This window comes from Nerophis ophidion, linkage group LG14 (assembly GCF_033978795.1).
Source record: "Nerophis ophidion isolate RoL-2023_Sa linkage group LG14, RoL_Noph_v1.0, whole genome shotgun sequence".
Taxonomy (NCBI): domain Eukaryota; kingdom Metazoa; phylum Chordata; class Actinopteri; order Syngnathiformes; family Syngnathidae; genus Nerophis; species Nerophis ophidion.
Genome location: NC_084624.1, coordinates 19305796 through 19331941, shown reverse-complemented (window position 1 = coordinate 19331941; position 26146 = coordinate 19305796). Strand labels below are relative to the sequence as shown.

The 26146-nt window shown below is 39.6% G+C and overlaps 1 protein-coding gene across 1 annotated transcript in view; it reads right to left on the bottom strand.

Annotated features, from left to right (window-relative positions):
- The window catches only part of eif2b3 (eukaryotic translation initiation factor 2B, subunit 3 gamma), a 133034-nt gene that overhangs the window by 99516 nt on the left and 7372 nt on the right, over nucleotides 1-26146 (bottom strand). Inside the window, exon 3 of the mRNA XM_061920059.1 lies at nucleotides 3517-3674. Coding sequence (XP_061776043.1) covers nucleotides 3517-3674 — 158 coding nt within the window. The remainder of the gene's footprint in view (nucleotides 1-3516; nucleotides 3675-26146) is intronic.

The window sequence follows — 26146 nt, the reverse complement described above, 5'->3', positions numbered from 1 at the left end:
TTGTTTTCATTTTGATGCACCACCCCCCACTGTTTGACCAATTAGAAAATCTGTGAGTGTGTCACATCCAGGTTGCCATCTTCGTTTAGCTACTGCCACTGGTAAAGTTACTAAACATGTTGGACCTTAGTGAATTTAAAAGTTACCATTCTCAACTTATTCATGACAAAGTCAGGAACAGAACTGGGATTTGTTTCAGGGATACCTTTGAAAGATGGAGACCATTGAAGGCGGAGAAGAGCTCCTCCTTGATAGGTAAGTAAGGTGTTTATGTTTTCTTATTAATTCAAATAAATGGAAATGGACATTTGGTATGTAAACTATATAATCTATAATATTGTCTAACAAAGCCAGTATGTTCCTGAAACCAATGCTTTGTGTGATAGTGCTTAGCTCCTAACGTAAAGCTAAGCATGCTAACCCGTTCAATGACACAGGTTGTAGACGACGCAAAAGGTAATGCCTTTAAGGCACGCCACCTATATTGTTGTCAGGGTGGAAATCGGGATTGATTCGGGAGAATGGTTGCCCTGGGAGATTTTCGGAAGGGGCACTGAAAATCAGGAGTCTCCCGGGAAAATCGGGAGGGACAGCAAGTATGACTGTGACTTTAACTACAGTGGCAAAGAGTTTCACAGATGTGAGAACTTCACTGAAAACACAGACTGACCCAGAGTGGTCCGCCACCTTTTCACTCTACAGCTCCCATCCACTGCCCACCTTCACTACTGTACCTTTGTATTTCTGCCTGCCGTCTCTCGCTGTCAGCTCTGTTTGTTTGTGTGCTGTTCACGTCTTTTATTGTCCCTGTCAAGTCACTGTTTGTGTATGATCGCCAAACGCTGTTGGATCTGTGTCCCTCTCACACGGACATGATCAACTTCGACGTTGGTTTTTCCGACGTCCAAGTCAGAGTTTTCACCTGGCCAGATTCCTGCTTTCCTTTTTCGCCCGCTGGCTCCTTCCCCCTGGCGTAAACGCCACCGGGGCCACGGCAAAGGTGGCGGCCAGCTAGTGAGAGTTAGGGCACTCCTAGCCCCGCTTTCCGTGGCTTTTCAAAGGAGGTATGGTCCGGTACCTGGTTTCTTCCTGCACCCGCGTTCACTGGATCCCGCCGGGTCCTGGATTATTCCCGTCGTCGGTCTGCAGGCGGAAGCTCGCCCGCCTCGCTCTTGCTGTCCCCGCCTCCGGAGGCGCGGGGTGAATTTCCGCCACCTGCGGGCTGTGTGTCGGGACCCTCCTGGATTAGCAGCGGCCTTGGATGCGCCGGCCCCCGTTAAGTTGGGTCTTGTTAACGCAATATCTTTGAAAAACAAAACATTTATCCTGAAGGATTTATTCGTCTCCCGCGGACTGGACTTCCTCTGTGTGACGGAGACATGGCTGAGAGCCAGTGAGTCCGTTCCTCTTAATGAACTTTCATCACCGGAGTGCTCGTATTTTAATTTTCCGCAATCGTCCGGCCGAAAAGGAGGAGGATTCGCAGTCGTTTTTAAAAATGACTATAAATGCCGTCAGATCCCCCTGCAATCCTCCTTTTCAAACTTCGAACTATGCATGTTTGAACTGGGTCTTTCTGATGTCGTCCTGTGTGCCGCGTATATCGACCACCCAAGTACCACAAAGACTTTGTAAATGACTTTTCTGAATTTCTGGCCGAAATCCTGCCCAAATATGATCGTGTCCTAATTGTTGGTGATTTTAATATTCACACCTGCTGCCCAGATCAACCTTTATCCAGGAGCTTCCTCAATGTCATTGACTCTTTTAACTTTGTACAGTCTGTGTGTGGTTCCACACACGAACGCGGGCATACACTCGATTTAGTGCTCTCGTATGGTTTGTGTATTTTTAAGTTGGACATTTGTGAAGCTGTGTTTTCTGATCATATGCCGATCCTGTTTGATAGTCCCACCATTGACCACGCCACCTTAATCACTCGTCTTGAGAACTGTGTGGGTATTAAGGGCGCCGCCCTCAACTGGTTCCGGTCGTACCTAGCCAACATGAGTTTCTGTGTAAAAATAGACAGTTTTATGTTTTCCACAGCTCCTCCACCACACGGGGTCCTCCAGGGCTCAATCCTTGCCCTAATCCTAATTGCGCTTTACCTTCTCCCCCTTGGTTCTATTTTTAGGAAGTATGGTATTGCATTTCATTTTTATGCCGATGATTGCCAGATCTATTTTCCGATGGGACAAAATAACATGGTTTAACGTCTCATTGACTGCCTGCACGACATCAAAGCCTGGCTTTCAGCTAACTTCCTGAGCCTACATGAAGACAAAACAAAAGTTATGTTGTTCGGTCCAAGTCGCTCTCCCTCCCCCAACGTTGACCTCGGCTCTCTGACCCCGTATCTCAGTGACTGTGTCACAAACTCAGATTTTAAATTTGAAAAACAAATCAGCAGCGTCGTTCAAAAAAGCTTTTATCAATGATGCCAAATAGCGAAAGTAAAACCGCTTCTGTCAGGATATGATCTCGAGAAACTAATTCATGCCTTTATTTCAAATCGTTTAGACTACTGCAATGCCCTGTATGTAGGCATTAGCCAGGCCTCCCTTGCCCGCCTGCAGCTCGTGCAAAACTCTGCTGCTCGTCTGCTAACACAGACCCGCAGACGTGATCACATCAATCCTATATTAGCGTCCCTTCACTGGCTCCCTGTGCGTTATCAAATCAATTTTAAACTCCTTCTAATTTTTTTTTTTAATGTCTAAACAACCTCGCACCAACATATCTCTCCGACCTCCTTCAGCCTTACTGCCCCACCCGATCCGATCCCTAAGATCAGTCGATCAGCTGCAACTGACGGTCCCTGACACAAGGCTGAAGCTTAGAGGTGACAAGAGCTTTCGCCACTGCTGCTCCCAAGTTCTGGAACGACCTACCTCTGAGTGTTAGACAAGCCTCCTCTCTTCCTGTTTTTAAATCTCTCTTAAAAACATACTTTTATTCCTTGGCTTTTAACACTGAGTGATATCCATCCTGCAATGGCTCCCCGTTATACACCTGCTGTGAACCCGTTTTTATATATATATTTTTTTTATCATGTTCTGTTTGTGTTGTGTTGTGTCGTGTTGTTTGCTCGGTTCTCGTATTATCTTTTAACCTGCCAATTGTGCAGTACTTTGGCTACCCCTGTGGTAAATTTTAAATGTGCTTTATAAATAAAGTTGATTTGATTTGATTTGATTTGATTTGATTCTTGACATATCACATTAGGGGCTAATCCATTAAGACACTTAAAAATAGCTTTTAAAAATGAGAAATGTTTAAAATGATCAAAACTCATGTTATCTTTTTGAGTAATAACGCAGTGATGATGATGATTTCATCTACCGTCTGGGCCACTGCCACTCTTAGAATCCACTTTAACCATTAAAAGTTTGGTTAGACACATAGGTTTCTTGGTTCAATTTGATAATTTTAGTTGTTATTTGTTTGTTTTCTATGTCCTACAATATTTATTGTCAAACATATTTAAATTAATTGTGCGCGCGTTTCACTTACCTTGATCTTCTGCTGGATGTGTCGGAGAGCGTCGGCAGTGCCCATGTCACCATCTTCCTGGATACAAACAATGTCCAGTTTCATTTTTACCTCCATCTTCAGTTTTGTGTCTGTGCTCATCATCTTCTGGACCTCCTTGGTGGTAATTACGATTACCTCTAAAAACAAAGCGCAGCACAAACGCAGAAAATTAGTGTAAAGCTACAACGTTATTAAGTGTTTTAGGGAAGTATGGTAAAGAAAAAAAAAATCTTTATTGAACATAAAAGTTAGTGCGTAACAAAACAAACACAAAAATATCACACTAACATGTGATTTCACCAAGTAAATCTTTGCTGCCATTGTTCTATACCTGCTGACTGCCAAAACCTCCAGTGAGGATCGCTGGCTATCAAAAATCAACTTGCAACAGGAAAGATTGTATTAAGATTGGATTAGGAACGTTTATATTTATACTTTGTTGCTGTGATTATTCTGATATGTGCGGTAAGAAGCTAAAAAAGTTTGGAATTTTTAAAAAACTTTGTACTGTGTTGTATATCGATTACCAGAAAGCAACCTGCATATATACAGTGATAACAATCAGAAAAAAGATAAAAATCTATTCTGGCAGGCAGGCAGCCAATGCTATTTTATATGTTTGACTGGTATAAAAAAAAGTTGTATTAAAAAACATGGGGTCATATGAAAAGATGTTAGTGTAGCTACAGTTTGTATGTTAATGCTAACGAGTTTTATGTAAATATCAAAACACTAATTCTCCAATCAACAGCTTTTTAAGTGTGTATGTGTTCAATTGTTAAATAAATACAGTACACAATTCAGATATTGTATACATATTCAGGTTATATAATGTCATACTTGCCAACCCTCCCGTATTTTCCGGGAGACTCCCGAAATTCAGCGCCTCTCCCAAAAACCTCCGGGGACAAATTTTTTCCCGAAAATCTCCCGAAATTCAGGCGGAGCTGGAGGCCACGCCTCCTCCAGCTCCATGCGGACCTAAGTGACATGTATAAATCATTCTACGTTATAACTGTAGAATGATCGAGGGCGAGTTGTTGGTTTCTTATGTGGGTTTATTGTTAGGCAGTTTCATTAACGTCCCAATTTCCCAGCGCAGTAACAACACACAACAACAGCAGTGACATTTATGTCTACCGTAAGGCAGTTTGTCTGCCGTAAACAGCATGTGACACTCTTAAACATGACAATACTGCCATCTACTGTACATGCACCACAACACCTCCAGGCAACTTCAACCCTTTGGGACGGCGTGGCGCAGTGGTAGAGTGGCCGTGTGCAACCCGAGGGTCCCTGGTTCAATCCCCACCTAGTACCAACTTCGTCATGTCCATTGTGTCCTGAGCAAGACACTTCACCCTTGCTCCTGATGGGTGCTGGTTAAGGCCTTGCATGGCAGCTCCCTCCATCAGTGTGTGAATGTGTGCGTGAATGTGTAAATGTGGAAGTAATGTCAAAGCGCTTTGAGTACCTTGGAGGTAGAAAAGCGCTATACAAGTACAACCCATTTATAATTTATTTACTAATCCTCCTTCATTCACCCCCCATGTCCCCAAATTGTAAATAACCTAATGTAAATAATTGAATGTATTTCTAATGTATATACTTGTTCTTATGCTATCTGAACTCACTATGTTTTCTGCTCGCTGTACATATCCTACTAAGTAAGACCTACACTGTTTCAATGTCCATTTCTCTGTTGATGCAATTGTTGACGATTGAAGTGCTGATATCAACCAAAGCTCCTCATTCCACACCCCGGATTGTAAATAATTAAATGTATATACTATGATGATAAACTTGTGTTATGACTGTATTATGCTGATAGTATATATTTGTACCATGAATTGATTAACGTGGACCCTGACTTAAACAAGTTGAAAAACTTATTGCGGTGTCACCATTTAGTGGTCAATTGTACAGAATATGTACTGTACTGTGCAATCTACTAATAAAAGTTTCAATCAATCAATCAATCATGCATAATAGATAATAACATCTACAGCTTTTAGAAAGTGCAGTGCACAACTGCGCACACAACAGCTGTAATTATACTCCTCCTCTCTTAACCAAGCCCCCGACCACGCTCCACATCCCTGACCACGCCCAACCCCCCACCTCCCGAAATCAGAGGTCTCAAGGTTGGCAAGTATGTATAATGTGCTTTCTACTTAACTATTTGAATGTCAATGACTGTTATAATGCATTCATTCATACTTTGGATTTTTGCTCTTATATTTAAAACTGGACCAGTTTCAAGAATGTTTTTTAAGCAGTTTACTAATTCACACATGTTAAAAGTGAAAATTTCAGTGTTGATAACAAGCGTATACATTGTATTATACTATATATTTTTAAAAATACTAAACATCATGGCAAGCAGAAAACTCATTGTTTATTTCAACTATTTCCTCCTTCGAGGCTATAAAGTATGATTTAATCTGATTACTTGATTGATCCCACAAACTAATCAATGTACATATGGGTAGTCTATTCATCCATCCATCCATACATAAATGTACAGTTGAGTGAGTGAGTGTGCCATCTTAATAAATATTTTCAAGCTTTTAATTTAATATAACGTTATTTTTGGACCTCCCATGAAGAATGACAGAGAAACCATGGGAAACAATGTTGTAGTTTTTAGCACTTCCATATTGAGTCTACTGACAGATATAAGTTAAAACTGTACGCTACTTTGTTTTAGGAATGCGGAGGACTTTAGGATGAGTGTGGATGCATGAGCCAGTCTGCACTAAACCAAGAGGATAGAGAAGAATAAGGAACTTAGTGACTACAACTTTGGACTACAACTGAATAAAAATGTCAGACTTGCACCAAGCTCTTTGGGTAAACCGCTACCATATATGGAGAGATCCACTAAAGTAACAAGGGCAAAATACGTCTCTCAAGTCTCAAATTCCAAACGACTTGTTTTGAGCAAGTTTGGAAGTAGGCAAGATTATTTTATAAATATTTTCTCAGTGGTTGGATTTCAAATTGTTGGGACTTATGGGGATATGGAATACACCAAAACAGGAACTATCAGGTAAAAAAAACAGTTGTTTTTGCATTAAAGGGCTGCTTCAAAGCATAAAAGGAAAATGATGAGTGGAATAATAATTATTAACAGTGTGATTTATTTGAAAAGTAAGCACAGCAATTGTGCTAGAGAATCACAATTCCAATTCTAGACAAGAAGCAGCTCTAATATCCACAATAGGAATATTTTTGAACAGGTAAGACTGCATTCTGCTGCTATATTATGAGACATGATAGATCTGGCATTTCACTAAACACCTTTAAAAAGTGCTCGTATCACAATTACACATACTCAATTAACTAGAGTGAAATCTGGAAGTTAGAATACAATCATGACGCAGTGGCTGGGGGACAGGCTGTCATCCAATCTCGGTGGACTGCAGCACGTATGATTACAGATCGAGTGTGGCTCATGTCACATGTCCATTAGTATAAACCCCCAAATGAAGCTTCAATACAAGCAGATAAAAACATGGGCAGACCTTCTTAAATGTGTCTAGGAATTGTTGCCTTGTCTGTATAAAATGGTTTGTTCACTCGCTGTGTCAGCCCAGTAAAACTCAATTGCAGGCCTTTGGCTGACTGGCAGCACACTTTAAAAACTGCTGGCCACCCAGGGTGATAATATGTATATAGAAACATACGTTGGTTCAGGGCAGTGTGAAGCAAACAGCTTTTTACAATGAACATCCCTGTTTACTGGCAAGAACAGCATACTGCGACAAATCTTTTATAAACCCGTTTGTGGACGTGGACATGTTGCCACATCTTAGTAGTAGTATGTCGTCAGGAAACACACATACATCAGATTAGCAGCTTAAGTGTACATTTGGACCTCACACAGAGATTGCAACACACACAGAACGTTTTCCAAGCAGCAGGAGGAGGTGTTCAAATCATTTATTGTTAGGTTTCTTCTTTTTCATTATTGACAGTTACTTATTTATACTAGGGATGGGTGACATGGCCTAAAATGAGTAATGTTACAAGATGTGCAAGGGCTTCGAGGAGTGTGTCAAGTATTTTTCCGCAAAGCCTGTATGTATGGAGGTTTCCTTGATGTAGGAGAGGAGCAGGAAATGATGACATCGCTGCCTGGCCGTACCATGTGACTGCTTCGGGACACAGTGCAGATATTGACGGGAGATTCGACAAAATGCAAACTCCATTTAAAGTATGGCTTTTTGAGAGTTGCGGTCAGTTCCGAGAAAACAAATAGTTTTTAAATGACGCATCTTTCTTTTGTGCCACGTGACGTGGGATCGACTCTCGGCAACGTCAGTTACTGAATGTGCTTATAACTGTAGACATTACGTTTAATAGGGCAACAAGCAGTATTTGTTCCCTTTCAACCAGACACCAGAAATCACTTTCTTTTTCAGAAATAGCTGGATGATGGAAAAGTTGTGTCAAGAAAAAAAAAGAATCGCTTAAAATAAAAAATAAAAATTAACTAAATACACACATGAAACTTTGAGAGATTTACAACAAATTGGTGGTTCAAAGGCTCAAGTGGACCATCACTACCTAAACTATATTTTGCAGCCTCTTGTGATTGTCATATACAGCAGATGATCATATAACTATTTTAAAACGGAATACCCAGGTTTCTAATTTGCCTGCTGCTAACTGCACTAACATATAGCATTATTTCCGGTTGTATTATTTTCTCAAAACTATTATAAATCTACTTGTTGATTTTGTTTTAATTTCTGTTGAAACGTGGTTCCATGTACACGTATGTTCACATGGACAAAATATGTATTCTTCTGTTGCTTGGATACTTTAGATTAGTTTTGGGCAACACAACAAATTTGGGTATCATGGGTAGTTTTGGATATGACATGGCTCATGTGGTAGAGCAACCTTAAAGTTCGATCCTCAGTTAATGTCAAAATATTTCTGAGCAAGATACTAAACCCCCAGTTACTCCTGATGCTCCGTCATCAGTTGGTAAATGTGCTAATATTGTTAAAGAGCTTTGAGTATCCTGAAGGTAGAAAAGCACTATACAATTCAAATCCATTCACGATTAATATTTAAAGATCATTGAATAATTCCATTTTTGATCACAATTTTAATCAGACATAAACAGGATGGTTGTGTTTACATACAATATTTTGAGCATAAATAAAGACACTAGTGCAAAATAACTAAATATGAGCAACAATGAGCTATGATGCAAATCCTTTGGTATTTGCCCCCACCTGTGTCCAGGAACATAGTCCAAGGTTTTCAAACATTAACAAAAACAAAATGTTGTAATTAGGGCTGGGCGATATGGCCTTTTTTTAATATCTCGATATTTGTAGGCCATGTCACGATACACGATATACATCTCGATATTTTGCCTTAGCCTTGAACTAACACTTGATGCATATAAATCCCAGCAATATGATGATTCTATGTGTCTACATGAAAACTTTCTTGTTCATACTGCAATAATATATTATCAAGGCGCTAACCAGCACCCATGAGGAGCAAGGGTGAAGTGACTTGCTCAGGACACAACGGACGTGACGAGGTTGGTACTAAGTGGGGATTGAACCAGGAACCCTCGGGTTGTGCACGGCCACTTTCCCACTGCGCCACGCCGTGGAAGAATGCATACATATATATATATATATATATATATATATATATATATATATATATATATATATATATATATATATATATATATATATATATGTAGGTGTGGGAAAAATTACAAGACTACTTCGTCTCTACAGAACTGTTTCATGAGGGGTTCCCTCAATCATCAGGAGATTTTAATGGAAGCATTCACATACAATGGTTTATATAGGGCACAGAGTGGGTGGGTACAGGCAGGCGTAGGGTGGGGTGATTGGCTCATGTGTGTACCTAGGAGGTGTTTCAGTCTGTGGCGGCATGTTGAAATGATTTCACTGCGCTTGCCGAGGGATGATAGATCTGGATGATATATAATAAACAGTTTCTCTTTTAAGCATAGGTTGCATCTTTTATTACCACTGTTGTAAGGTGTGCTGGATGCAAAGAATTTGCCATGTTATTGAATATTAAACATTATTGTCTTTGAGGTTCCAAATGTGTTTGCTGAGTTCTGTAGAATTCCGCAAAGTCTGGTTTCTAAAGGAGGCGTTGTGATTATTCCATCTTGTTTTGAACGCTCCTTCGGTTGATCTTACGTACGTGTCGGATGTGTTAATGTCCTTGCGTGTTACCTTTGCTTGGTAAACGACTGATGTCTCTAAGCACCCTCCGTTGAGAGGGCAATCAGGTTTCTTGCGACAGTTACATTCCTTATTGGTTTCAGAGTCGTTTAGTCTGGGGGTAGCAGTCCTTTTGCAATTGCTTTGTTGTGGTTTGAAATGATTTGTTGTATGTTATTCATACAGCTGTAGCTCAATTTAATGTTGTTCTTGTTGAATATTTTTCTTAGGGTTTTGCCTTTGGGGAACTGTTTGTCGATCAGAGGGAGGAACTTGCGGCCGATGTTGGTTGAGACGTTTTTGCTGAATGGCGGATTGTACCAGATGATGTTGTTTTGTTTTCTGCTCTTTTTTGGTTGGTTTCCTGGAGTGGGTTCATAGGTGAGGGTGAAGTTGTATCCGCTTTCATCAAGTGCTTTCTGGTACGGGGGGGTTGCTTGGTCGAATTCAGCTTTGCTAGATGACAGCATCGATAGCCTTTTATTAATTCCGGTAGGTATTCTTTTCGTGGTGGTGGGTGGGTGGTTGCTGTCATGGTGCACATATTGGAGTGTTGTGTTGGGTTTCGTGAATGGTTGGTAGCTGTTATTTCTCAGGTTGAAAGTGACGTCGAGGAAGTTGACGGTTTGCTTGTTGGCTTCAATCGTGATCCGTAGGCCGTTTTCTTTGAAGAGTTGGCATATGCGCTTCTTGGTGTTCTCGCTGCTCCTTGGCAAGGCGAGGCACACTGCCAGTCCGTCATCATGGTAAATACCAAGGTTCAGGTTGAGGCTAGCAAGCTGGGAGAGGAAGAAACTCCCCACGAGTTTGCACGTTTCTGCTCCTTCAAAACTCCCCATAGTAACGTCAAATGTTGGAAGGGTAAAATTCTTCGATGTCGAAGGAGATAAAGTTGTGTTGTTGTTTGTCTTGGATGTTGTTAAACCATTTGATTACTGCTGCTGTATTTCTCCCTTGGTTGAGTGGTTTTTTGTCCTTGATCTTTGTGTTGATTCTGTCCAGGATTATTTTGCTGATTTTTCCTATTTCGGATTTAGTTGGGTTTATTAGTCGGCATGTTGGGTTATTTGCGAAGTTGGGTTTGTGGTCCTTCAATGTAATGAAGGCTTCTTTGTTGGCTGTGGCGTCCACCCTGTCCTCAATGTCCAGTTCGGTTGCGATCCGCTTGTTTTCCAGGTGGATGTTCTGTAAAGTGTTGGGTTGCGCTGTTTTGTATGATTTGGTGAAGCTTTTGTCCAGTAAAGAGTTATGTTCTGGTATGTCCATTCTGTAGAAGTTTGTGGTTTTATCGGCGGCTATGATGAGGTTGCTTACTTTCTTGATGCGCTCCGTGTCATTTTTCAGCTTGGTGAGGAATGGGTTGCGGGCTGGCTTAAATTTGACTGATTGTATCATTTTGAGCATTTCATTCTCAAAGTCCTTTAATTCCTTGACTGTGGGTGGGTTCTTGGTAGATTTGAATCATCCATAAGTTTCCTTTTGCGTTCCTTTTGTTTCAGGGTGGATGAAAAAGTATGCTTTCCACCGCATCCTTCTTAGGAAGTGTTCCGTCTTTTCTATGAGTCTTTGCTTGTAGTCCTTCTGCGCGGGTATGGGAATGTTCTTCGTGGAGTAGTCGATGCTAAACTTTTCCATTTCGGATCGTCGTACAGTGCTCAACAAATGTCAATTTGGAGCGGAATATGTCTTGATTGGATTATCCAGAGAATAGTGCTCGATACCGTGGCAGAGCGCAATATGTAGGTGTGGGAAAAATTACAAGACTACTTCGTCTCTACAGAACTGTTTCATGAGTGGTTCCCTCAATCATCAAGAGATTTTAATGGAAGCATTCACATTCAATGGTTTATATAGGACACCGAGTGGGTGGGTACAGGCAGGCGTAGGGTGTGGTGATTGGCTCATGTGTTACCTAGGAGGTGTTTCCGTCTGTGGTAACACATGAGCCAATCACCACACCCTACGCCTGCCTGTACCCACCCACTCTGTGCCCTATATAAACCATTGTATGTGAATGCTTCCATTAAAATCTCCTGATGATTGAGGGAACCCCTCATGAAACAGTTCTGTAGAGACGAAGTAGTCTTGTAATTTTTCCCACACCTACATATTGCGCTCTACCACGGTATCGAGCACTATTCTCTGGATAATCCAATCAAGACATACATATATATATATATATATATATATATATATATATATATATATATATATATATATATATATATATATATATATATAAACCCTGTTTCCATATGAGTTGGGAAATAAACGCGTAAAACAATGATTTGCAAATTCAGTTGAATATGCTACAAAGACATAATTATTTTATGTTCAAACTGATAAAAAAAATTTGGGGGCAAATAATCATTAACTTTAGAATTTGATGCCAGCAACACGTGACAAATAAGTTGGGAAAGATGGCAATAAATACGGATAAAGTTGGGGAATGCTCATCAAACACTAGTATGGAACATCTCACAGGTATGCAGGCTAATTAGGAACAGTTGGGTGCCATGATTGGGTATAAATGCAGTTTCCCTGAAATGCTAAGTAATTCACAAACAAGGATGGGTTGAGGGTCACCACTTTGTAAGCAATTTGACAAACAGTTTTAGAACAACATTTCTCAACGAGCTATTGCAAGGAATTTAGGGATTTTACCATCTACGGTCCGTAAAATCATCAAAAAGTTCAGGGAATCTGAAGAAATCGCTGCACGGAAGCGATGATATTACAGACTTTTGATCCCTCAGGCGGTAATGCATCAACAACCGACATCAGTGTTTAAAGGATAACATCACATGGGCTCAGGAACACTTCATAAAACCACTGTCAGTAACTACAGTTGGTCGCTACATCTGTAAGTGCAAGTTAAAACTCTACTATGCAAAGCCAAACCCATTTATCAACAATATCCTGAAACACCTGTCAACCGGCTTGGCTGGGCCCGAGTTCACCTAAGATGGACCGATGCAGAGTGGAAAGGTGTTCTGTGGTCTGACAAGTCCACATTTCAAATTATATTTGGAAACAGACGACATGGTGTCCTCCAGAAAAAAGAGGATAATAACCATTCGGATTGTTATAGGTGCTAAGTTCAAAAGCCAGCATCTGTGATGGTATGGGGGTGCATTAGTGCCCAAGGCATGGGTAACTTACACATCTGTGAAGGCACCATTAATGCCGAAAGGTCCATACAGGTTTTGGAGCAAAATATGTTGTCATCCAAGCAACGTTATCATGGACGCCCCTGCTTATTTCAGCAAGACAAGTGTTACAAACAGTGTGGCTTTGTAAAAAAAGAGTACGGGTACTTTCCTGGCCCGCCTGCAGTCAAGACTTGTCTCGCATCGAAAATGTGTGGCACATTATGAAGCGTAAAATACGACAGCGGAAACCCCGGACTGTTGAACGACTGAAGCTCTACATAAAACAAAAATGGGAAAGAATTCCACTTTCAAAGCTTCAACAATTAGTTTCCTCAGTTCCCAAACGTTTATTGAGTGTTGTTAAAAGAAAAGGTGATGTAACACAGTGATGAACATGCCCTTTCCCAACTACTTTGGCAAATTCTAAGTTAATTATATGCTCACAAAAAAAAAGTTTATTAGTTTGAACATCAAATATCTTGTCTTTGTAGTGCATTCAACTGAATATGGGTTGAAAAGGTTTTGCAAACAATTGTATTCCGTTTATATTTACTAACCAGATTTCCCAACTCGGGCTTCACAATACGAAGGTCCTGCAGTCCTGGGTTCAATCAAAGGCTCGGGATCTCTCTGTGTGGAGTTTGCATGTTCTCCCCGTGAATGCGTGGGTTCCCTCTGGGTACTCAGGCTTCCTCCCACTTTCAAAGACATGCACCTGGGGATAGGTTGATTGGCAACACTAAATTGGCCCTAGTGTGTGAATGTGAATGTTGTCTGTCTATCTGTGTTGGCCCTGCGATGAGGTGGCGACTTGTCCAGGGTGTACCCCGCCTTCCGCCCGATTGTAGCTGAGATAGGTGCCAGCGCCCCCCGCGACCCAAAAAAGGGAAAAGCGGTAGAAATTTGGATGGATGGATTAATTTCCCAACTCGTAGAGATAGGGTAAGAAGCTCTGTCATCCGGGAGGAACTCAAAGTAAAGCCGCTGCTCCTCCACATCGATAGGAGGCAGATGAGGTGGTTCGGGCATCTGGTCAGAATGCCAACCGAACGCCTCCCTAGGGAGGTGTTTAGGGCACGTCCAACCGGTAGGAGGCCACAGGGAAGACCCAGGACACGTTGGGAAGACTATGTCTCCCGGCTGGCCTGGGAACGCCTCGGGATCCCCCGGCAAAGAGCTAGACGAAGTGGCTGGGGAGAGGGAAGTCTGGGCTTCCCTGCTTAGGCTGCTGCCCCCGCGACCCGACCTCGGATAAGCGGAAGAAGATGGATGGATGGATGCACAATTTCCCAACTCATATGGAAAAGGGGTTCGTATATATATATATATATATATATATATATATATATATATATATATATATATATATATATATGTCTTGATTGGATTATCGAGAGAATAGTGCTCGATACCGTGGTAGAGCGCAATATGTAGGTGTGGGAAAAAATCACAAGACTACTTCATCTCTACAGATCTGTTTCATGAGGGGTTCCCTCAATCATCAGGAGATTTTAATGGAAGCATTAATGGAAGCATTCACATACAATGGTTTATATATTGATTGAGGGAACCCCTCATGAAACAGATCTGTAGAGATGAAGTAGTCTTGTGATTTTTTCCCATCCATCCATCCATCCATTTTCTACCGCTTATTCCCTTTTGGGGTCACGGGGGGCGCTGGCGCCTATCTCAGCTACAATCGGGCGGAAGGCGGGGTACACCCTGGACAAGTCGCCACCTCATCGCAGGGCCAACACAGATAGACAGACAACATTCACGCTCACATTCACACACTAGGGCCAATTTAGTGTTGCCAGTCAACCTATCCCCAGGTGCATGTCTTTGGAAGTGGGAGGAAGCCGGAGTACCCGGAGGGAACCCACGCATTCACGGGGAGAACATGCAAACTCCACACAGAAAGATCCCGAGCCTGGATTTGAACCCAATGCTCTATATAAACCATTGTATGTGAATGCTTCCATTAAAATCTCCTGATGATATATATATATATATATATATATATATGTAGGTGTGGGAAAAAAATCACAAGACTACTTCATCTCTACAGATCTGTTTCATGAGGGGTTCCCTCAATCATCAGGAGATTTTAATGGAAGCATTCACATACAATGGTTTATATAGAGCACAGAGTGGGTGGGTACAGGCAGGCGTAGGGTGTGGTCATTGGCTCATGTGTTACCTAGGAGGTGTTTCCTTCTGTGGCGGCATGTTGAAATGATTTCACTGCGCTTGTTGAGGGATGATAAATCTGGATGATATATAATAAACAGTTTCTCTTTTAAGCATAGGTTGCATCTTTTATTACCACTGTTGTAAGGTGTGCTGGATGCAAGGATTTGCCATGTTATTGAATATTCAACATTATTGTCTTTGAGGTTCCAAATGTGTTTGCTGAGTTCTGTAGAATTCTGCAAAGTCTGGTTTCTAAAGGAGGCGTTGTGATTATTCCATCTTGTTTTGAACGCTCCTTCGGTTAATCCTACGTACGTGTCGGATGTGTTAATGTCCTTGCGTATTACCTTTGCTTGGTAAACGACTGATGTCTGTAAGCACCTTCCGTTGAGAGGGCAAAAAGGTTTCTTGCGACAGTTACATTCATTATTGGTTTCAGAGTCGTTTAGTCTGGGGGTAGGCAGTCCTTTTGCAATTGCTTTGTTGTGGTTTGAAATGATTTGTTGCATGTTGTTCATACAGCTGTAGCTCAATTTAATGTTGTTCTTGTTGAATATTTTTCTTAGGGTGTTGCCTTTGGGGAAGTGTTTGTCGATCAGAGTGAGGAACTTGCGGCCGATGTTGGTTGAGACGTCTTTGCTGAATGGCGGATTGTACCAGATGATGTTTTTTCGTTTTCTGCTCTTTTTTGGTTGGTTTCCTGGAGTGGGTTCATAGGTGAGGGTGAAGTTGTATCCGCTTTCATCAAGTGCTTTCTGGTACGGGGGGGTTGCTTGGTCGAATTCAGCTTTGCTGGATGACAGCATCGATAGCCTCTGGATAATCCAATCAAGACATATATATATATATATATATGTAGCACCCCTACTGTAGGATAGCAGGTTAGTACAACAATTTAGATTACTAGGTTCTTGGCCGTATAATTGAGATACTTGAAATGAGACGTTTTGTACGTAGTGGACCACAGAACGGCTGCTGGCAAATTTATTGCACAATAATAAACAACAACACATGAACAGTGTGCTTTTTGAATTGAAAATACCCCAAAAATAAAATAAAATAGAGCTCTGTTACAAAAATCAAAATAGAAAAAATAGAAGAAATGTCCCTTTTAAATTTGAATTCTACCCGGGTAGTACTGAATTGAACACTGTCTATATTCCTTTGTTGGGAATCCTTAGTTCTTTTGTAATCCGTTATTCCATATTGATTCGGTTCGATACTTGCGACTCTGATGGTAGATCAGTTTAGTAATATGTCACTGCAGAGGGTGGAGACCGATGTAGCTGGCCACACCACATCCAAACGCTCCCTCTCCGCAGACTCTCACTCACTGGGACTGGCTCGCCATCAAACTCAAGTCCAGCTTGGAACCAGACTTCAGGATCACACAAAAAACCAATTGGAGTTCTCAGCAGCACAAAGCACAGCAATCCAACGCCCACTGGAACCCGGCTCGCTTATGCTGCTTTTCCAACACTCGGTCACAGAAGTAACAAGTATTTTTAACTTTTAAACTTTGTCTTTGTAATACAATGATGACTCGTGTCTTCACTGGGTGACGTTCAGTGAAGAAGTGACTGGAATAACAAAGGCGCATGCGCTCTCTACTGGCCAACATGTGAATAACGTGCTGTGTGCATGTATCATTAGTTTAACCCGGTAGTGAACACATGACTTTGACACATCATAAATTAACATTTTAAGTGACCAAAGGGACTTTTGGCACACCATAAATTAGAAATAAATAATAGGAGAATATATTAGTGACACTATATTTCCATATGGGTTACATATATATTAGGGTTGTGGGAAAAATCGATTCGAATACGAATCGAATCGAATACGTTGTGCGATTCAGAAACGATTCTCATTTAAAAAAAAAAAAAAATTTTATTTATTTTTTTTTTTTTTTAATCAACCCAACAAACCACTACACAGCAATACCATAACACGGCAATCCAATTCCAAAACCAAACCTGACCCAGCAACACTCAGAACTGCAATAAACTGAGCAATTGAAAGGAGATACAAACACGACACAGAACGCACCAAAAGTAGTGAAACTAAAAAGGAATATTATTAACAACAGTATCAATATTAGTTATAATTTCAGCATAGCAGTGATTAAAAATCCCTCATTTACATTATCATTAGACATTTATAAAAAATAAAAAAACATAAAAATAGTGTCACTTGCATCGCATCTCATAAGCTGGACAACACACTGCACACTGTGTCCAATGGTTTCACAAAGATAAAATAAGTCATATTTTTGGTTCGTTTAACAGTTAAAACAAATTTACATTCTTGCAATCAGTTGATAAAACATTGTCCTTTATAATTATAAAAGCTTTTTTTTTTTTAAATCTACTACTCTGCTAGCATGTCAGCAGACTGGGGTAGATCCTGCTGAAGTCCTATCTTTTGAATGAATACAGAATCGTTTGGAATCGAAAAAATAGCGTTTTTGAATCGAGAATCGCGTTGAATAAAAAAAAAACGATATATTATCGAATCGCGACCCCAAGAATCGATATTGAATCAAATCGTGGGACACCCAAAGATTCGCAGGCCTAACATATATATATATATATATATATATATATATATATACACACACACACACACACATATTTACACAGCCCGGCCTCTGGCCAAATTTTTTTTAACCCAATGCGGGTTCCCGAGTCAAAAAGTTTGGGGACCCCTGTTCTAAACTATACGAGACGGAGGTATTATTACGGTGCTGAAAAGAGTAAGACAAAATGCCCGCCATAAATTTTAAATAGTAACAATTGGTTTTATCTTACAGTAGAAACCAACAAAGCTTACCCATTAAAACAGATAAAATACTACAATTAAAACACTACCAGAATATCATAAGAAACACAAAATATTCAAAATAGCCGGTTTTCTAACAGTATATCTATTTATTTTGGATATTAATACAAATATAACTTGTTAAACAAGATTTAATTTAATTTAAATAATTACCATGTTTTAATATATGACCTCCTAGATTGTGTAGTGTAGCTTGTATTCCTCGTCCTCTAGTGATAATATAACTTGTAAAAACGTATTTTAGTTGCCTCCAAGGCAATCCTTGCCTCCAAGGCGGCAGCCTTGGAGGCAAGGATTAATGACTTACAAACTGCTATGGAGGAACATCAGCAACTAGCTTGCTAGTGAGTACGCTATAAGATGAGAACACGTTTGTTTGCTTGTCGCCGTCAAGTTTGCAGGAGGACACCTCTATAATGTGTCATCAACATGCATAATAGTGATATGGCGATGGTATTAAAAGATATATTGTTGGCCCAATTCATATGATTTCAATCATATATTTTGCGCAACTCTAATGTGGACAGTTTACAGTATATCTCTCTATGGACACTTTCCTTAGTAGTTTCTTTCAGCGACACCTTAAGGGCTGCAACATGGCCATGATTAGTTAGTGCTGCAAGGGTGTCTGGTTATTTGTTCTGTTGTGTTTATGTTGTGTTACAGTGCGGATGTTCTCCTGAAATGTGTTTGTCATTCTTGTTTGAAGTGGGTTCACAGTGTGGCGCATATTTGTAACAGTGTTAAAGTTGTTTACACAGCCACCCTCAGTGTGAACTGCATGGCTGTTGACCAAGTATGGTTTGCATTCACTTATGTGTGTGAAAAGCCGTAGATATTATGTGATTGGGCCGGCACGCAAAGCAGTGCATTTAAAGTTTATTGGCGCTCTGTACTTCTCCCCCCACGTCCGTGTACCACTCCATACAGTGACATTTTAAAAATCATAAATTTTACTTTTTGAAACAGACACCGATAATTTCCGATATTGCATTTTTAAGTATTTATCATCTACTGTAAGATAGTGGTCCCCAACCACCGGGCGGCTTGATTGGAACCGGGCCGCAGAATAATTTTTTATAATTGTATTTTTTAATTAAATCAACATAAAAAAAGCAAAATACACTTACAATTTGTGCACCAACCCAAAAAAACTCCCTTTTTCATGACAAAAACCTCCCTTTTTCATTCCAAAGAAAAAATAAAAATCTCCCCCAATTATCAAGCGTTGACTGGTCCGCAGCTACAAAAAGGTTGGGGACCACTGAGGACATCCGTGGTTGTAACGATGCCAATATTTTGGTACAGGCACTAAAATTATTTTGATACTTTTCTGTATTTTTAGTAGTTTTCTAAATAAAGGGCACCACAAAAAAAATGCATTAGTGCATTTATTTTAACAAAAAATCTTAGGGTACATTAAACATGTGATTCTTATTAAGTACTTAAATAAATTAGTGAACATACTAGACAACTTTTATTTCAGTAGTAAGCTCCTAGTTAGTCTGCTGACATATGCAGTAACATACTGTGTCATTGATCATTATATTATTTTGTCAACATTATTAAGGTCAAGTGGTTGAAAATGTATTATTAATGAACTTGTTAATTTACTGTTAATATCTTCTTACTTTCTCTTTTAACAATTTCTGTGTACACTTCTGTTAAAATGTAATATTCACTTATTCTTCTGTTGTTTGATACTATACATTAGTTTTGGATGATACCACAAGTTTGGGTATCAATCCGATACCAAGTAGTTACAGGATCATATGTTAAGTTAAGTTAAAGTTAAAGTACAAATCATTGTCACACACACTGGGTGTGGTGAAATGTGTCCTCTGCATTTGACCCATCCCCTTGTTCACCCCCTGGGAGGTGAGGGGAGCTTGATTTGACCCCCAATTCCAACCCTTGATGCTGAGTGTCAAGCAGGGAGGTAATGGGTCCCATTTTTATAGTCTTTGGTATGATTTGGCTAGGGTTTGAACTCACAACGACATAGCTCGGTTGGTAGAGTGGTTCGGTTGGTAGAGTGGCTGTGCCAGCAACTTGAGGGTTGCAGGTTCGATTCCCGCTTGTGCCATCCTAGTTACTGCCGTTGTGTCCTTGGGCAAGACACTTTACCCACCTGCTCCCAGTGCCACCCCCACTGGTTTAAATGTAACTTAGATATTGGGTGTCACTATGTAAAGCGCTTTGAGTCACTTGAGAAAAAGCGCTATATAAATATAATTCAATTCACTTCACTTCACTTCACAACCCAACGATCTCAGGGCGGACACCCTAACCACTAGGCCACTGATTAGGTCAAAGTCCTCATAAGTCCAGGGACATATTTCCTTAGTTTATAAACATTATATACATTTAAAAAAAACGAAAGAAGATGTTGTGATGCCAAAAAATACCAACATAATCATAGCAGTATCGACTAGATACGTACCTTTAGCTGATACAATTAAAGTGGAAGTTAGGTGTCGATCGAGCTCAGGGGGGACACTCTAACCCAGTGGTTCTTAACCTGGGTCCGATCGAACCCTAGGGGCTTGGTGAGTCGGGCTCAGGGGTTCGGCGAAGGTCAAAACACACCCAACTCATTGTGTAATTAAAAACTTCTCCTTATTCGCGTATGATGGATACCCCCAAACAATGTTCCCTATAAATTTCCATCTGATTTGCAGATGTGTAATTTGTGGTGAGTTCATGTGTTGGTTTTGTTCTTTGAACAAGGGGATGTTCATGCACGGTTCATTTTGTGCACCAGTAAAAAAAAACATATAACTTTGTCTTGAATTAGAATTTTTAATGTATTTATTTTTTCACTAAAGGGTTCGGTGAACGCGCATATGAAATTGGTGGGGTTCGGTACATCCAATAAGGTTAAGAACCACTGCTTTAACCACTAGGCCACTGAATAGGTCAAAGTCCTCATGTTTCCAGGGACATATTTCCTTAGTTTATAAACATGATATACATTTAGAAAAAACGAAAGAAAATGTGATGCCAAAAATACCAACATAATCATAGCAGTATCGACTAGATACGTACCTGTAGTTGATACAATTAAAGTGGAAGTTAGGTGTCGATTGAGCTCAGGGGGGAACCCTCTAACCCAGTGGTTCTTAACCTGGGTTCGATCGAACCCTAGGGGTTTGGTGAGTCGGCCTTAGGGGTTCGGCGGAGGTCAAAACACACCCGACTCATCGTGTAATTAAAAACTTCTCCTTATTCGCGTATTATGGATACCCCCAAACAATGTTCCCTATAAATTTCCATCTGATTTGCAGATGTGTAATTTGTGGTGAGTTCATGTGTTGGTTTTGTTCTTTGAACAAGGGGATGTTCATGCACGGTTCATTTTGTGCACCAGTAAAAAAAAAAAACATCTAACTTTGTCTTGAATTAGAATTCTTAATTTATTTATTTTTTTCACTAAAGGTGAAAACGCGCATATGAAATTGGTGGGGTTCGGTTCATCCAATAAGGTTAAGAACCACTGCTCTAACCACTAGGCCACTGAGTAGGTCAAAGTCATCATGTGTCCAGGGACATATTTCCTTAGTTTATAAACATAATATACATTTGAAAAAAATGAAAGATGTTGTGATGCCAAAAAATATTGACATATTCATAGTAGTATCGACTAGATACGTGCCTTTAATTAATTCAATTAAAGTGGAAGTTAAGTGTCGATCAACCAATGGCGTTTGTTTACATTTTGATGCCGGTGAGCTGATTGCAATTGATTGATTGAGTGATTGAAACTTGTATTAGTAAGTTGCACAGTATAGTAATTATTCTGTACAATTGACCACTAAATGGTAACACCCGAATAAGTTTTTCAACTTGTTTAAGTCGGGGTCCACATTAAGTGTGTAGTTAAAGGCCTACAGAAACCCACTACTACCCACCACGCAGTCTGATAGTTTATATATCAATGATGAAATATTAACATTGGAACACATGCCAATACGGCCTTTTTAGCAGAGGTGGGACCAAGTCATTGTTTTGCAAGTCACAAGTATGTCTCAAGTCTTTGCCCTCAAGTCTCGAGTCAAGTCCCGAGTCAAGTCCAAAGTCAATACTGGAAAGTCTCAAGTCAAGTCCCAAGTCCTGCATTCTGGGTTTCGAGTCATTTCAAGTCTTTTTAACCACAGACTAATATATGTACACAGATTGTGTATGCTTTTAAAACGCTGAACGTATTTATTATAAAAAAAAAACAGTGCTGACATTGCACTTCATAATAGCACTATTAACCAGTTATTCTAAACATTTAACTCATTCCTTTACAGTATAAACACATTTGAAAAAACAAGTGCAACTGTACTTATTTGCACAAAAGTGTTAACATTGTATTTCCATGGAATATTGCATTGTAACTAGTTCATCAGCAGTTTATATCATGTTGTTACCTTATCTCATTGATCTCATCTCATACTGTTTGTGTGTTTATGTGTACGTACACATGAAAAACAACAAATACATGAACATAACAATGAACAGTGCTCTACTTGTTAGATGTCAGGGCTCTATGGAATATGTACACATATTCTTAATATAGTGTACACATATTCTTAATATAGTATACATTTTAACTGACCTTTATTTGACTATGTTTGTCTCTTTGTAGGTGGCTAAAATACGCGGTGCTGCTGAGCGCCGTCTAACGTTACGTTATTGTGTGTGATACATTCACTAACGTAACGTTGTGTGTAGGTAGCTCATGCAACCCTGCTTAAAAAAAAATCACTTGACAAAAAGTATGAATAAGGTAGTGAACTGCAGTGGACGCAACAGATTGCCTTGTTTGCATTGACGTTATAACCATAGACATCTTATAAGTAGACGCAGAATTGGCTGCTGTAACGCAAGCAATTTGGCCGCCATCTTGAAGTGGTGATGAGGAGCCGGCAAGCAGCCTAAACTGACAGTTGACAGGTAGAAAACAAAGATGCTGGGCTGGTGTTCAGTGTTTTCCTGCTCAATTGAGCGGACTGTTGAAAATAGGAATTGGAGGATTACTTTTCACAAGTAAGAATTTACATTAACATAATATTGGTTGTATTTTGTGAAAATAATATTACCACAGAGTTAAGCAGGAGCAAAGAACTACAATATTTGTATGTGAAAATCACAAAGAAATCTTCTGGGGGAGGATGACCCCCCTACAGGTATTTGGTTTACAAACTTTCAGGCCCACCTAAAACAAAATTCACTAGCCGCCATTGATTATGATGCATTCTCATTTTATTGTAACCACAGATAAGTCTTCAAGTAACAATATTCAAATACTAACTTTGTTGAGTAAGACGGAATTTGGTTTTATTCTGAATCCAGTGAAACAGATTGGTGGTTTTAGCTGAAATAAAGACTTTCAGGTGTTTATATATGTTCAAGTATTTGGCGGACATACATGAAAGTATTTGGCAGACATACATGAAAAATACATATAAAACAATCACTGTAAACATGATGATTTAAAGGAAGAATGTAATAGAAAATATCAATACAAAGTGTCAAGACAGAATAAACTCTCTGCTGTTGCAGCAACAGAGATAAACTCTATAACAGTGGTTCTCAACCTTTTTTCAGTGATGTACCCCCTGTGAAAATGTTTTTAATTCAAGTACTCCCTAATCAGAGCAAAGCATTTTTGGTTGAAAAAAGAGATAAAGAAGTAAAATACAGCACTATGTCATCAGTTTTTGATTTATTAGACTGTATAACAGTGCAAAATATTGCACAATTGTAGTGGTCTTTCTTGAACTATTTGAAAAAAAAAGATGTAAATATAACTAAAAACTTGTTGAAAAATAAACAAGTGATATAATTATAAATAAAAATCTCTACACATAGAAGTAATCATCAACTTAAAGTGCCCTCTTTGGGGATTGTAATAGAGATCCATCTGCATTCATCAACTTCATTCTAAACATTTCTTCACAAAAAAAGAAATCTTTAACATCAATATTTATGGAACATGTCCACCAAAAAATCTAGCTGTCAACACTGAATATTGCATTGTTGCATTTCTTTTCACAGTTTATGAATTTACATTCATATTTTGTTGAAGGATTTTTCAATATTTTTATAAAGGATTTTGAATTGTTGCTATTTTTAGAATATTTAAAAAAATATATAATGTACCCCTTGGGATACCTTCAAGTACCCCCATTTGAGAACCTCTGGTCTATAGGTCCGTAAGATATATAGACATCTAATGTATTCATACATTAATTTTGTAGGATATACGCAAGTATGTATAACCTAATCATATTGTTTCTTCAACTTCAAAATAGCTGACTGTTTTTTTCCCTTCTCTGGGATTATTTTCCCAGTTTTGATCTCAGACGTCTGGTCACTTATAGCATATAACAGGGGTCGGGAACCTTTTTGGCTGAGAGAGCCATACAAGCCAAAGATTTTTAAAAGTATTTCCGTGAGAGCCATACAATGTTTGTTTTAGACTATAATAAGTCTCTTCTTCTTTTTAATACTCATTGTTATTCTGAGTATAACCAAAAATAAATAAAATACTTCTTACCATTAATGCAACTTCTTGAACAGCTGCGGTAGAAACGTAGAAACCGGATGGATGGATAAAAATGCATGAGAATGTTTTATATTTTGAACGTTATTTTTGACACTGTGATTACCAGCGGAATTATTCATTACTTATCGTGTTAAGCAATGTCAGCTAAGATATATCTGAGAGCCAGATGCAGTCATCAAAAGAGCCACATCGGGCTCTTGAGCCATAGGTTCCCTACCCCTGGCATATAAGAATATTCTATTACTGTTAAGCAAATTATGAACACGCCAAAACATGTGTCCTTTATCATAGCTACACGTATGACAAAAAAGCGCGTGAATATAAGTGGTATTCAGTGAGTTAATATGAATTAAATGCGCTGACAGTTCATCGCTCCTGCCAAATGAATTGCACTGAGTGGAGCGGATCACCACTCCAAGATGGCGGCCCATGCTGTAGCGCTCCATGCTGCGTCTACTTATAAGATGTCTATGGTTATAACGTTAGCAGTGAGTTTACAGCCTCACTGATTTAACTACACAGCAAATACAAGTCACGTTACTCAGCCAATAAACGTTAGCTTACATTCATAACGTACCCTTCTTTGTGCAACTTCAAATGTCGAACGAAGTTGTAAGTTGATGCGTCCCCGTCTGTAATCTTCCAACCGCATGTTTTGCATACGGCAATTCCTGTTTTGTTGACCAAGTCGTAGTTTTAATACCCGAACGAAACACTTTATGGCATAATTTTCTTCACTTATTCTTCTGTTGTTTGAAAGCTCTTCTTCGTTGGTTTTCCTGCAATTTGATTGGGTGAATGCTGCGTGACGAAAACAACGTGAATGTAATTTGATTGGCTGTAATTTGATTGGCTGTTGTACTGACAGGTAGCCCACAGGCTGTCATCGCACACATGTTGACAAACACGCGTACACAATGGAAGATACGGAGCGCTCCTGAATAACTTTTTAATCGTTGGGTTTTGGGGAAAGTAGCAAGTCATGTCAAGTTAAAAGGCTCAAGTCTAAGTCAAGTCACAAGTCATTGATGTTAAAGTCTAAGTCGAGTTGCAAGTCTTTTTACATTTTGTCAAGTCGAGTCTAAAGTCATCAAATTCATGACTCGAGTCTGACTCGAGTCCAAGTCAAGTGACTCGAGTCCACACCTCTGCTTTTTAGTTTACTAAATTTCAATTTTAAATTTCCCGGGAGTTTCGTCTTGAAAACGTTGTGTAATGATGACGTGTAGGCAAGTCGTCACGGGTTTTTAAGAAGTATGAGCGCTGCGCACACACACAGCTAAAAGTCGTCTGCTTTAACGGCATAATTACACAGTATTTTGGAGATCTGTGTTGCTGAATGTTTTGAAATTTGTTCAATTAATATTGGAGGAGTCAAAGTAGAAAGATGTAGTTGGGAAGCTTTAGCCTTTAGCCACACAAACTCACGGTGATTCCTTGTTTAAAATTCCTGGAGGTGAAACTTTACTATGGATCAGAGCGCGGTCAAGCTAACATGAATCACAACGGAATGTCAACCAGCAGGTTTCGGTGAGAAAATTGTGGTTAAAAAGTCGCTTCTTACCGGAGAAAAGCTGAGCTTGTGCCATCAATAGCTGCCGTCGACTCCCCTGAGACACTGTGCG